The 14,915-nt window shown below is 40.0% G+C and overlaps 1 protein-coding gene across 4 annotated transcripts in view; it reads left to right on the forward strand.

Moving 5' to 3' along the window:
- The window catches only part of MND1 (meiotic nuclear divisions 1), a 41,809-nt gene that overhangs the window by 23,799 nt on the left and 3,095 nt on the right, over positions 1-14,915 (forward strand). For all 4 annotated transcript variants that reach the window (XM_084518479.1, XM_084518476.1, XM_084518477.1 and 1 more), the window contains exon 7: positions 14,202-14,246. In XM_084518479.1, coding sequence (XP_084374605.1) covers positions 14,202-14,246 — 45 coding nt within the window. The remainder of the gene's footprint in view (positions 1-14,201; positions 14,247-14,915) is intronic.

Genomic DNA, 14,915 nt, shown 5'->3' on the forward strand with positions numbered 1-14,915 from the left:
GCTGTTAGGTTACATAATGCACTTTTTAAGAGTTGGATTGTTCAGTATAATATGTTTTGTAATGGGCTGTTGGCATATTCTACATTTAGGTTTTCTCTTTCCTTCCTTAAATGGCTTTAACCTCTAAGGAAATTTTTCTGATATTTAGTATAAAATTTCATACTTGTAACTTCCAATCCTGTATCACAGAGCAGCCTTGATTTTCTTGTGATATTTTAGGGGTATGTCAAATTATCTTCTGATTTCAGTGGCCTTCTAATTTGGTGAATACTTTGCTGTGCCTTTTTAATTGCTCTTTCCCTCATAAAAAATATTGCAGAAGCAAACCTAGTGGTGTGTGTTAGGTTTACATACTACAGCAATAAGCCTCATTAAAACACGCACCAGCACGTGTATGTGCACAGTAATTCCAAGGTTAAAATGAAATTTGGATGATTTGTAGTAAATATCTAAAGGCAATGAAAGCCGAACATCTGTCTTGCTTCCTCAGTCTTGGGATGAGAAAGTCGTGCTTGATGATGTAACTAAATATACTAGAATTCACCAGGGAGCAAACTAGAGAACTAAATAATAACTCAATTTTTTGCTGGCTTTACCACTTGTCCTTTTAATATAAATAGCAAATGGTTTGTTATATGCTTTACCTTAATTTCCTTGGCTTTTGTACTGGAGAGCTAAAATATAAACTCTAATGCCTACCCAAGGTTACAGTGCTTGAACACAGAACGTCAGCATTTGTGTTTAAACAACTGCGGTAAATGGCAGCAGAAGCAAGGTTTAGGGACTGGCCACTAGAGGAAGCTACATAATAGTCTGGTCTTGTAGATGCATGGGTAATTCCATTTTACAGGTAGGGTATTGTAAAACTACATCTAAATTTGCAAAAATACAGGGATTTCTTTCTTTTTTTTTTTTTAATGACTTTTGTAGTTCATTGCTGGAAGCTTGTGTTTGATCCTCGGAAATGTTGTTTAAGCCACCTAGTGTAATTTAGGATTGAGCTACAGATCTTTCCTCATTACAGGCAGTAAAACTGACAACAGTCATCGGCAGTAAAAACAGAAGTTCTGGGATTTTATTTTTCTGTGTTGGACATGTAATCCTGCTTCAGTTGGCACAGGACTGTGCCGTTGTTTCTTAACCTAGAGGCAGATTTTTGTAGGCTAGAGGATATTCTCATGGGGAAGCAGACATTGTGGAGAAGAGTTTCCCTATTCCTCCAGCAGAAGGACTATATGTATATAGTCCTATATATGCGTATGTATACAGATTGCATGTGTACAGATGTGATGCTGGTAGATTCCCTAAAGCCGATGGTAGAGAACAGCGGCATGGAGAATGGAAGCTGTCAGTAGTTCATTATTTATCTAAATTTGCATAAGGCTGACAAGCCTCCATGTAACAGCAAGATTAACCTGCTACACAAGTTTAATTCTTTCTGCCCACCAGAGAGAGGTTAGGGAGCTAAAATAAATAAATAAAATTCTGACAATTAATTTTACAGAGTGGTTTGTCTGGCAGCTGAAGTATATAAATTATACTGATTTTGCTCTTAGTTGTCAACCAGTTTACAAGCAGAAACAGACAAACACTTCCAGTATTCACTGTACTATGAAAAACGTTTCTAGAATTTAAAAATTCTTCTACTTTGATGAAAGGAATGTTAATTTATATTATGTTAAAACATAGCTGGGTCTAAACAAAACTTTGTTATTTTTTTCACAGTAGCTGTGCCTTGCTTGCTTTGGGTAGGACAGTAAGCTCAGAAATAGTTATGCACCGAGTGAAGTGAGTGTGTCCACTGGGGTATGAGTGCCATTATTTATGTGGCTGGCTTCTAGATGTTGCTTGTCAGCATTCCTGGTTTATTTAGCATGTTTTTAGAATGCCCAGTTACTGATAATTTTTATGTCTTACGCTTTTAACTTTAAAAAAGTGTTTGGACAAACTGTATTCTCACAAAGCAGCAAACTACCGAGCACAGCACACGTAATGCATCATTTCTGATGTCAAACTTCTCTCTTTGTTTATTTTTATCTTGTAGCAAGGGGCATCAGTGGATTGAAATGGACTGCATTTCTAACCACAAATATCCACATAGTTATCTTCTTGAATCTCCGAAAGTGTAATCGCAGAGGCACCACTATCAGCCCATTTGAGGTCTAGATTATTTTCTAAGACTAATGCTTATATGGCTGTATAAAAATAAATGTCAGGAGAATAACTAGAGTTTACTGAATACCAAAAAATATCACGCTTTACTTATTTGAAAGTGCTGTTTTTTTCATTGTTGATAGATGTTGATGTTGATTGCACTGTTGATAGCAAACTGTAGATGCTTCAAAAGTTTCTAATTCTGATTTGTTTAGACATGGAAAAAAATCAGATTTGTGGGGTGAGTGGTTTAGGGTTTTGTTTGCTTGTTTGTTTTGGATTTTCATTGTTGATACACCCAGGTATTATTTTGTAATTGTTGCATTCAGATTGTTTTGAAAACATGTTATGCACGCAGATGTATTTGACATTACAGAAACTTACTATCAATTACTAGATTCTTTTAGGGATTGCTTCATATTAAAGTCCCTGTTCCCAGGGGGATAACAGTACTGAAGAAAATGAAGAAAAGACTGTCCTGGCTAATGGAGAGGCTTTAAAATTATCTGCATTGGTTTTACTCAAAATTCTCCAAAACACCAATTACTTACAAAATGGTTTAATGGGCAATTTTATGGTAAAGTCTTTCTATTGTTTGGAAAAAGGTATCGGAAAGATTATTTAAACTAGAGGATTACCAGTGCTTTCTGTTTACAAACTGTTACTTAAATAGCTGTGTTTATAAATGCAATGATTCACATAGGAAAGTGAATGTCTCCAAATAATTCTAATCACAGTCTAGATTCCACCAAGGTCAATAGGATCAAGCCTATAGAGAGAGTGTTTTTTCAATCACCTCTAGATCCAATATGTTCAGTTTTCAATTAAGAAGATGTTTTCTAGCTACTGACCCTGAAATATGCACCTGGCATCTGAGAGGCAAGCTGTGCTTTTTATGGTTTATGCGTCAATACCATTAACAAAGAGCCTGCAATTAGAAATTAGTCATTCTGTTGAAGTTAGATTAGAGTCTCCACCCACACTTATGTTAGCCTTAGAGGGTTAAATTGATCTTTATTTGGAGTGAACCATGCACTTAAAAGCATGTAGAAAAATAATAGATTTAACATCAGCCCCCCTCCCCCAATATATATACACATGTATATATATATTTTAGTTAGTCTCAATTTTTGTAGAATTACATATTCAGTGCATTCATCTCCTAAAGATCTGGATGAGTATATTACAGGAAATAGACAATACCTACTTTTATACCTATCTGGCAGCTATTTGCTACTAATAGAAGCAAACCCTAAAAGACCCTTTTCCCCCTGTTTTCTTTTTCCTTTTTCTTCCTTCACCATGGCGTACAAGAATGCATATAGATATGTACCAGTAATGTAAGAACACATTTACTTCACTAACTGCATCAAGCTAAGATTTTTTTTTTTTAATGTTTACCCCACTCCCTATCCTATTCAGTTGGAAGGCTGAAAAACTAGTTTACCCATTCTAGAGCTGCATTAAACGACAGAGCGAAATCAAAACTAAAGGTATCTTTATTCTTGATTTTTTTCTACAAATGATAAAAGTACTTGTGTGTAATCATAATTATACACAGTACCAATAAAAATAGACCTTAAATGCTAAGTAAAGTTAAAAAAGGAACAAGGTACTAATGAGTGGAATTGCAAATGTATATTTGATCACAAATGCTCAAAGCTCCTCAAGCAATCATCGCAAGCAAGAAGGCATTGCAGGCTTCTGCAGTACTTCCGCTCCTTTATCTTCATCCCTTCAACTTTTCTTTCTCTCTTGAAAATTAAGGGAGTCTGCAGTTCACTTATTGAAAGTGCCGTTCCTTTGACAGAGCAACCAGTTGCACAGCAGAATCTGGTTGGGATTGCTGGAGGCTGTAAAGTGCTTCTTTAGGGACCTTCCCAACAGAAGTAGATTAAAAAGTTCCCACCTTGGCCCTTCATTCCTGCCTTGCAGTTTGCCAGTGATAACAGCAAGTGAGTCAGACTTGTCAGTTTGAGTTAGGAACTGATGGTATATGCAAATATCCTTGTCCTGTGGTAGAGTCTCGTGAGGTCTTTGAAACCTCCTTTTCCACCGACCAGCCAGCCTGCTGAGCACTTATGCCTGCTTCTTCTGAAGGCTTTCATACATATGGTAATTTGTCAGGTGTTTCCCAGAATTGTCGTTCTCTTGGTAAACGTCCTGAAGAGCGATCCGGTATCCTCTGATTAGCTAGGTAACATCAGGTAAAAATTTTTCAAAGGGCATTTTCCTGAACTCTTGGTGAGTTGAACAGTGTAGAGAATTGATTTGGGAAGGACTAAATGACAGAGGATCAGGAGGAGGTAAATGAGCAGCTACTGGCACTTAGAAGGAAAGGCGAATATAACAGCCAGGAAGAATCTGGGGCCTTGGCCAACCTGGGCTAGTGGGTGGCATCCCTGCCTATGGCAGGGGGGGTGGATTTAGATAACCTTTAAGGCCCCTTCCAACACAAAACATTCTATGGTTCTATGAATTACGAGCATGGGACCACCAGGACAGACTGCTGAGGCTTTCGATGCATCTGCACATATATTTCAAAGGTGCAAATCTTGAGGTGACGTGGGGCTTTTCACTGAATCTGGGAAACTGAAGTGCAGAAGGGCCATCTGGCTTTCAGCAAAAGGCCCTAATTTTCGGTATTTCAGAGTAACTCTGGATACTCTGCATTTGACCTAAAGTTTGGACTCCAGCTGAGGTTACTCTGCCATGAAAAAAATGTCCTAGATGTACAGACACAGGCATATTTATGGTTTTATACCTCAAACACATTCTGGCAAGATTATTATTCTTGCAGAGCTTGAACTTCTGCTGCTTTGCTTTAAAATGGAGCTGCAGCTTATCTGGTTAAGCCAAAATAAAACATCCAACCAACCAAAACAAACCCCAAACCACCAACAAACAAACAAAGAAAAAAAATACACAAAACAAAGCAAACTCTTTTTTTTTTTTTTTTTTTTTTTGTCAGTGGAGTTTTACTTACAGATTCAGAAAAGAGGCAATTGGAAGATCAAATCTTTAGCTAGCATTTGTGACACCCTGCTGAAATAAACTGGCTACTCTGGCAAGTTCCATGCTCTATAAATTAAATTAGAAAGCTCACAAGGTTTATTTTTGTTCTTTCTGTTTGTTTTCTTTCTTTTTTTGTTTGTATGGGAATGGCAGAAAAAAACATGTTGTGTGAGGGGCAGACAGGTGAAATATATGGGAATGATTTTAATGTCTGAGCTAGTAAATCTTTATGGCAAAATTTGTTAGGCTCCTTAAGTATGGTAGACACCTGATAAAATTTGTGATGTAGAAAATGGCTGCTTATGACTACATTTATGATCTTCATTGATTTAGAAATGGATTGGCAGCAATCCATTTGCCTGTGTTTTAAAACCATGAAGACAGCTTCAAATGGAAGTCGTCTATAGATCATTCATAAGAAACCAGAAAAGCTTTTGTGGAGAGATTATTTTGCTTGTCTCCCAGCGTTTGATGTTGGAGGTTAGTTTTATATGGTACCGTTTATTCAGTCTGTTTTGATAAACTTATGATGATATTAAAAGGAATTATAAATAAATACTTATATCTTTTCAAGGTTTCCATTGGTAAAATGAAGTCAGGAAAGGTATTTTTGATTTTTAAATTGTTGTCTTCAGTGCAAAGTCAAAGGTCCTTGTTTAAAGGAAAAAAAAAGTGTTGTCAATCCCACATGTTGAAAAATCTCTTGTCCCAGTCAATTAACCTGATTGGGACTGCATATTAGGAGTGTATATTTCTCACGTAGGTACCTCATTCAGTGCTATTTAACTGCAGACATTTTGCAAGGCAGGTTGTATCAGTGTAAAATTAATTATAGTATTGGTGGTGTATTTGAGAGTATTGCTGTTTCTTTTTCTCTTCCTCATTTGAGTATTTTGTGAACTAATTTCAGTGGAAAAAATAGGAAAAAAAAAGAAAAAAATGGAAAAGAGAAACAATTTGGGAATACATAGAAGAAAACAGATTTTATCTTTGGTAGTCTAAGAGACCTTTGTGGCATGGGAGAAGTTGCTTTGTTGTTTTGCATGATGTTGTTATAAGAAAAGAAGGGAAACACAGTCGTGATGAAACTGGAATACTTTGTTATTACACTCAGGGTTTACTCACTAGTAATATAAACATCAGAATCTGAGGTTCATTCAAAGAACTTCTAATAGGGTCTGTTTCTGCTCAGTATTGTTATTAATGATCTGGATAATAGAACAGAAGATTTGCTTTTGTTACATTAGCAGATGAGGTGAGACCAGGACAGCCTGTGTGGACAGAGGACAACATGAGTGTGACAAATTCCCAAAACAGAGAAACACTGGATAAAATTCAGTAGTGGCCAAGTGCAAGGACATGCATGCATTCGAGGTTACTGTGTTGCACACAATCTGGAGCAATTAGCAAAGGGGGGAGGGCTTGAAAAAGATGTCAGGATTACAGTAGTTTACACATCAAGTGTAAGATCCTCATATTGTGAAGCAAAATTGCCTTACAATGATACAGGAACAGAAGTGTAGCCAGCAATAAGATACATGAAATAATCTTTCTACTCATGTTGGCATTAGTGAGGCTTCAGCTGGAACACTGTGTTCAGTTTTGGATATCTTACTTTAAAATGTATGACTAACTGGAGAGAATTCAGAGTACAGCAAAAAGACTGGAGGTCTGGCAACCACAGTATAGGGGAAAAGATTAAAAAAAAAAAAAAAAGGGCTTGAAAGAAGATACATATTTCTGCTTCAGAAAAGGAAAGGAACAGCCCATTGCTCAGGTTCATGGAGAACTGAGCAATAAGTAATTAGCTTTAAATAGCAGGAAAAAGAAGGATGAAAAACTATTCTAATGGTAGCAATGATCAAGCACAGAACTAGATTGCCTGAGGAGGTCATAAAAGCCCTAATACTGGAAAACTTCAAAACAGGCTACCAACAGCTCTGAAATGGCATAGGTAAGGCTGGACACGTGTCAAGTCATGTGTGCAGAGAGTAGAGGCTCTCCTGAGACACCTTGCAGACATTTCTCTACAACTCTTGTGGCACAGGAGGTGTGCAGCTGTGACAAAAAGCCAAGTGCTCTGGGATGGGCCTTTGTGTGCAATGCAGTTCAGCAGCACAGCTCAACCAGTAAGTAAAGAGAGGAAAAGGAGCCCTGAATCAGAAGGCGGCTGTGCTTGTTTCCCGTGTCTAAGAACAGTACTTCTGCTCTGTTAATTGGATAAGAACAGATGCATTTTAGTTATACACTAGGATTTCAGCATGGGTTTTCAGGTAGCGTACTTGAAAGGTAAGTGAGCTTTTTCTGTGGGTCCGTGAATACAGTAAACTTCAGCACGAGCACATCTATTTCGCACACAGGAATCTTTTGGTAGTGATTCTGACAAATTCTGTTGGACGTTTTTCAAAGAGACACTGTGTACTTACTGATGAAATTTGACAGTGTGACCTTTTCATATAGGACAGAGGGAGCTCTTGCTGATGAGGCTTGACACTTTTTTTCCAACAAAGATTGCAGACCCTTTAAAAGCATATTCTCATAGATGTGGATCAGCATATTGGTAGCATTACTGTGCGCTGGTGCGTCTCACCGTATAAATGAGTGGCTTTATCTTATGCATGTGCTCAGATTTATTTTTAAGCATATATATATATATATGTACATACAGCTGTTGAAACAGAATTGTTAATTTAATTCATTCGTGTGTTAAAATTCCTTGAATGCTTTTCCATCACAAGAGGCTTATTGTGTTGTGTTCCATGCTTTTAAAAATAGTCGTAGATCCATAGGTGGCAATCATAATAATCGACACTTGTTTTCCCGTAGTTCTGATTTTTTTTTCAGAGTCTACATGTAAGAAAGAGATACTCCTCAATATTATTTAGTAATATGTCAGTATAAATAGTTCTATTGAATTTGTGATGTTGCTTAAATGAGAAGTTGTATCTTTTCATTGACTTGAATTCAGTTGTTATGAATTCTGAAGCCTTGTGATTTGTTGCTTAATATCCTGGGGATAAGTGTTATGTGGCATGCTGAAGTATGGGGGAAGAATGATGTGTTATTTTGGATTCAAAGAAGCTGACAAAATTCTGATGTGCTCTCATTCTTCTAAAGAACAGCGCTTTATTCTCCTTATAGGTGGAAACTCCTCTTTGGGAAGCATGGGGGAAGGTGAAAATTGCACATAGCATTAAACAAGGATCTCTGCCTAACACTTCGTTACAAAACATCCTTCTAAAACCATTCTTGCTATGTTTTGAGTTACCCTATTGACAGCGTTGCAAGCTACTTCCTCTCAAGGATGCTTAGTTTCAGGTGTTTGAAGAAGCCACTTGATCACATCATCGTGTGATCAGGGGCTCTGGTGTTGGTTTGTGGATGGATGTGTGGGTACGAGCTGCTAGGTAGTTAGCTTTTGTACTCGGTGGGTGACTGGTGTGTAATTCTTCACTCAGGGGTGGCAAGGCACTGGAACAGGTCGCCTATAGTACGGGGGGGTGTTCGAGGCCAGGCTGGATGGGGCTTTGGGCAGCCTGGTCTGGTGGGAGGTGTCCCTGCCCATGGCAGGGGGTTGGCACTCCATCATCTTTAAGGTCACTTCCAACCCAAGCAATTCGATGTTTCTGTGAATTTCTATGTTCATATTCTACCCTGGGCTTTAGAGATGGGATCTTTATTTGCATGAGACATTTTCTTTTATGGGAAAGGTTTTTGCAATTGTGCATCACGAGGTGTTAAAAAGATGCTTCTCCAAGGGGCAGAGAAACATAAATCTGTTCCAGTGTGATAGCAAAGTAAACAACATTTCTGGAAAGTAAGGGTGGCCCGAGAGCATGAGAATGAATAACTGCAGAATGCGATAAATAATCAGTCATTGGAGAGTCACATTCATAGACTTTTCTTCCATTTGTTGCAGTTTTTCATATTTAAATTTGGTGTGAGTGGATGCAGAGTTATTACTGGAATTCAAATCCCCATAATGCAACTTATTTACCCTGACCAGTTTCATGAAAGAGGCTGGCAATCTTTGGGCTAATAATCCTCACTGGCCTGTGTGAACAGTTGCAGCTGTTCTCTGCATTTCATACACAAGAATTGCAATTCACGCTGTGAAATTGCTCCCTCAGCCACGTGCAAAATACAACCTCAGACTTCAGCAAGTATCTGCGTAACAGTCCCACAGCTTGATGGGTGGCTGTCTCCTTGAAAGGGAGAGAGCTAGCCTTGCTAGCTCTCTTCCAGGCATCTTCCAGGTGGGAAATCCACTCAATCCTCTTGTGGTGTTAGTTCTGGTAGGTGAAACCACCACCGACTTGTGCTAGTTTTATAAATATAGATAGCTTTTGTTATTCTGTAGACATCGAGGTTCCTGGCTGGTCCTGGAAATTTTGTTTACGCATAAAAGCATTGCTTTCAATAACCTTTAAAGTTATCTTAAAAATGTCAGAGTAGAAGTGAGGAAGAAGAGAAGAGGAAAAGAAGGCTACAGCTTTCTTCTTTTCCAGGTCTATAGCTGGCTGTGAGCTGGCTGAGGCTGTTGAGAGCTTTTTCACTATAGCTGTTGGAGCTAGAATATGTTACCTTTACAGTCTTATTTCTGAACACTCTTCAGTGACTGCTTCAATGGTGTTACTTTAGTGATAGATGCAGGACTTAAAAAAAGCTTTTGGGAAGAACCTGAGAGTAGGTTTGGAAATATTTATGATGTGGTTGTTATTGTAACTGTGTTTCAGCCATGGAAGTATCACAAGTCTGACAGAAGGAGTAACCAAGTCTCCTGGAGCATATTGTGTAGACGAGGCATTTAGTGGATTTCCCCTCCTGTGGAAATATTTGGGGGTTTTAGAAAACCTCAAGTGGCTCTTTCACTTTGGAACACAAGTAGGACCTTCAGTTCCCACCACCATCCCCTCCAGGGAAAAAGTGGGTGAATGTGGGGGCAGGAGCAGGGCTGAGAGGGAAGAGGAGGCTGTGGTTCTGCAGTATGTAGAGAGCGGCTTTGGGGCTTCCAGAGCTGAATCAAAACCAGCATGGCCTGACCACGCTGCTGCTGAGCCAGTACATGCTGCCAGTGCAGATTTGTTTAGAAACACTGCTGCACTAACGTTTTGTGCCACTGGACGTCACTCCTGGTCGGGTGCTGTCCTTTTGCCTCAGGAGGCTTTTTGCTGCACCTCCTGCCGCTGTTCCACGTGTCCTTTCTTCAGGGCAGTCTCCTGCTCTGCTCCTTTATCCCTGTGGTCACCATCTGGCTGTCACTTGCCTGCATTAAAGAGCGTGTTTCCAGCCCTCCTCCACTTTCTCTTTAAACATTCAGGCCTTCCTTTCCCTGTCTTTTCTTTCTGTTAAGGGGATTCAGAGGCTTGTCCCTGTGGTAAGGAAACTGCTTGGAAAATAGTTCATTTCCCAGAATGTGGGCCTCCTGAGTTCCCTGCAGGTTTGCAGGGACACGTAGGGTTGAGGGAAGAAGAGACTTCCAGAAGGACTGCTTAGTACTAACTCTTTGACCCATAGCCTTTCACTATTTAAGGCATATTTCCAGGTGCGTCTTGCTAATGTAACAGCCTAGTGTTGCAAGAATCATAGAGTCATCGAATCATTTAGGCTAAAAAGCCATGCAAGCTGTGCTGCCCCTTGGTCCTGCACTGATGGCTTTCGTTTGGTTCAGGAGAGAGAATCTATTTACCTGCTTAGAAAATGCTGAGAGTGCCCGAAACTGGTCAGCCCAGGACACAGGTGTGTGCCTCAGCCAAGCAAACGCCTTGTGTCCTGCAGGCAGGGAGCAGGCAAGTCGATCGATGAGTTGTCACAGGAACTGAAGTAAATACGTACTTCACCCCACTGTGTGGGAGGCCGATGGCTGTACGATCCCGTGGAGCTGGAGAACAGGCAGTCCGAAGCAGCATGGCTTTGAATTGCAGCAGCACATGAGGTAGGTGGCAGGGATGGCTGTTCTGCTCCTCCTCCAATCCCTCACCCTTTGTACACACACGTGTGCAGATAATGCAACCACTGAAGGTCCCACCAAGCAACTACAAGAGGTTTCCATAAAGCAGTCCAGGTGCAGATTCCTTCGTGCCTCTCAGTTCTTGTGATGGCGTCGGGGCCTCTGGAAGATGCTGGTGGTAATGCAGATGCAGCTGGTGTCTTCGGGTGATGCAGGTCCGTGACTCCCAATATCTTGTTCCTCTTTCAGGCAGACGAGGTTCTGCAGAGGAATCATAGGCAGGAATTGCACCATGTCCCAAGGCATTTTAGTCTTGACTTCAAATAGCTAAATGCTCACCCAGCCCATAGCTATGGTGAATAATGCAGTGGTTTCTGGAGATGGATGAGGTGTGTTTTCCCCCACCCCAAATGAAAAATAGAAATGTAAAGGGAAAGTGAAGGAATTAGTGGTTGAGCAGACTGCAGCGCCATCCTGCAGCAGTGGCAGCGCTCGTCTCACTTGAGGACACGAGGCGGTGCAAGCTGTCTTATTTGCATCAGCTTGGTCAGGCTGGACGTGAGGAGCACGTGGCTGCCTTGCAGGTTGTCAAAGTAGCTGACGTTGCTGCTGATACAATATGGCTGTTGGCTTAAGCAACTTCAGGCGTGGCAGAATAAACCCGCATCTGCCTCCGTGTGATGCTCTTGCATGCCAGCCAGTGTAAATGCAACGAGAATTGCCCCAGCCTCTAGTGGATGCGTTTTCTGGAGATGTCCTGTGCCTGAGGAAGTAAGTGGCTCTGGTTTCCCCAGCCCTAAGCTCACTGTCAGTAATGTGGGGGATGCGTGTTGGCAGCTTCCAGAGGACTGGGGCAGCCTTTTCTTTGGTATTCAGCCAGATTGTTTGAATGTCACCTTCCTCGTCCTGAAGTTCTGCCTCCACTTGTCATCTTTCCACTCTCACAGCATGACGCTTTGCTGTCAGTCTGTGATCAGTCCCAGGTGGTGCATGGCAAGAATGATGTGGTTAAAATCTTTCACCATTTTGTTTGTATACTTTCAATCTCCACTTTCTTTTGTTGTTTTTGTTATTTCCTGTTCTTTGAGTCATTGAAGGTGCTGCCCACTGTGGGCTTCCCCGCATAGCTTCCTGCCCATGCTACCATGATGTTATTTCTAGCCACAGCTCTGTTACAGGCAGCCACCACCATCCTAGCCACACTGTTGCCCAACCTGCATCTGTTGGTCACCTCGGCCTTTTTAGTCAGAGGTAAAAGTCACATTTGAAACACGATTGCACCTGTGTATTTTAACACGCATAAGCAGTGCTTGAAGGGTGATGGAGCACCATGCTGCTGCTGTTCTTCAAATCCGCTGTACCAGTACAGCCACTGTGCTTTATGCGCAGGGCCGTGTGCTGAAAGCTGCAGGAGCGTAGAGCTGCTGTGCGATGCAGAAGCGCAGGAACTGGCTGCTTAGCTGCTTCCAGCAAAGCAGAGCTTTCTGCAGAGCCCTAGTAGGCACCGTGAAGGTGGTCGCCACATCCCAGCCTTGGGTATTGTTACCTTGCAGCTCTGGATCCAGCAAGTTTGATGCCATCCTAGCTTTTGCCACTCAAACTTTGACTTGGAGTCAAATACAACCTTAGGTTGTACTCAAGCATTAAAAAAAATAAAAATAAAAATGAGTTAAGTATCATTGCTAATGCATTTAAAGTCTTGACCAGTAAAAGCCCTTATCCCGCAAACTTGCTCTGTGTAGCATCAGGTAAAGCACAGTTCAAAACGTCCTTGGCTGCCAGTGTGATGGCAGTGCTGCCATTCATGGAACTGAAAAAGCGGAGGTGGCAACAAGAAGTCAGCAAAGAAAATAAGGAGTATATCTGCTCAGCAAGGAATAACTTGAACTTCTGATGTATGCAAATGATCCAAAATGCCATCTTCCCACCCACTCCCTTTTCTGCCCGTCTTTCTTACTTTTTCTTTATGGTATGTCCAAGCTTTCTAATTGTATACCATCCTCAGAAGCTGCAGTTATTAAAACTGTATTTTACTGTCATTTAAACATTTTCCACATCGCTTACTGAGGTACACCGAAGGGTAGAATAATGAGTGCTTACTTTCTTGCGTGCTAACAGATGATTTTTCAAGATAATTTAACTTTGCCTGAAGTATAATCTTTATAACAATGGATACCTGATCATATATTCACTTCTCAGTACCCCTGGAGACAAATTTCATGCTGACCATTCAAATGAATATTATCATGCAAGTACTAACAAGACTGACTGGGACTAACTGAGTTCTGTGTAGGCGTGAGAACCATGATGATTCTGATAAATTCCCACGTTACAAACCAACCTGTTTGATCTGATTCAGTACTTACTTTTAATGGGAGCAAGGTGATCTAAGAGGATTTTTTTTCTTAATACAGTTTTGCCTCATGGAAGCTATATAAAAGCCATTTGTAGTAATGGCAATTTACTATTAGGTCTTTGAATCTGCAGTTGTGCTAAGCGAGGGAAGTCAAGGCTAATAACCAGGAGCATTATTTTGCCTTCATTTCATAGAGGGGGTTCTCAAAGCTCAGGGGACTTTCCAGAGCTATGTGATATGTTTGCAAATTCCTGTGATAGACCGTTACTCTTGTCATTTTCCTTATCTGTATAGAGTCGTACATACCTATGTGACAGATAGTTTACATGCTGAGAGGATTATAAAATATTTTCAGTCTCATTTGCCTCTAGTACCTTTAGGCCATGTATCTAGTTCCAATCTGGATACAGACAATTAAGTCCCCAGGCAAACCAAACTAGGATTTTATTTTAAAATACACTTTTAAAACTCATAATTGTTCATATAGTGTCTTTTATGCTCCCTTGCTCCTGATTTTCTTTAATTTAGCTTCATGCTTGATGGAACCTTAAAACTGTAAAACAGGAGAAGGCTTTGGAAGCAATAGAGTAACTTCCTTATATTTTGTGGTTCCCTAAAAATGGCATCAATAAAAATGTAATAATCTCCTTATCTTGAAACTATTGTATGATTTCACTCTGATTTATGTTTTTTTTTTCTTTTTTTTTTTTTTTTCTTTTATTCCAGGCCAAACAAACAAAATAGCCAAGGAGGCAGCCAACAGATGGACTGGTGTGTATGCATTTATCTTGCCTAGCTTCACACTAGAGCAATTTGAGTAAAAGACCTACTTGATGTTAAGAATTTTACATTTTATTAGGCTTGATGCAGGATAGTGCTCACTTCTAAAAAGCATACAGAAATATATTTGGGTATAAATCATGGTTCAAAAAAGAATAAATTTTATCAGTTTAATTACTAGATGTATTTAATGTCACTTTAATAAATCTTTTCTTCTGGTGCTGTCTTCCATGCTATGTTAAAGCCTACAGCTCATTTTTTTGGTTGAGTTAAAATCTCTTAAGATGAGAAAACTTTAATAGAAAGAGACCAGAAATGGCAGTGTTTAGTTTGGCACTGTCATAATTCCAGGTATCCAAAAAGTTTAATTCTTCTTCTCTGAATTTTCATCTGTTTCTGAAGAGTAGAATGCTTTGTGGAACGTTATTGCTGCTACCATATGATGGATGCTAATATAAAGCAGGGATTTTTTAACCTAATTCATCAGCTTTGACGTGCAGGAGAAATGCTGCATAGTTTTATAGAAATTTACTGTGGTAACATTTGTATGGAAGTTTAACTCAATTTTCTGCTGTTGCTTAGCTTAGCTATGTTGCTTCATATTTCCATTTTGCAGAGCAAGCAATATGTACATCCATTCTTTTTTCTTTAATTATTTGG

This window comes from Aythya ferina (assembly GCF_964211825.1).
Source record: "Aythya ferina genome assembly, chromosome: 4".
In the NCBI taxonomy this organism is placed as follows: domain Eukaryota; kingdom Metazoa; phylum Chordata; class Aves; order Anseriformes; family Anatidae; genus Aythya; species Aythya ferina.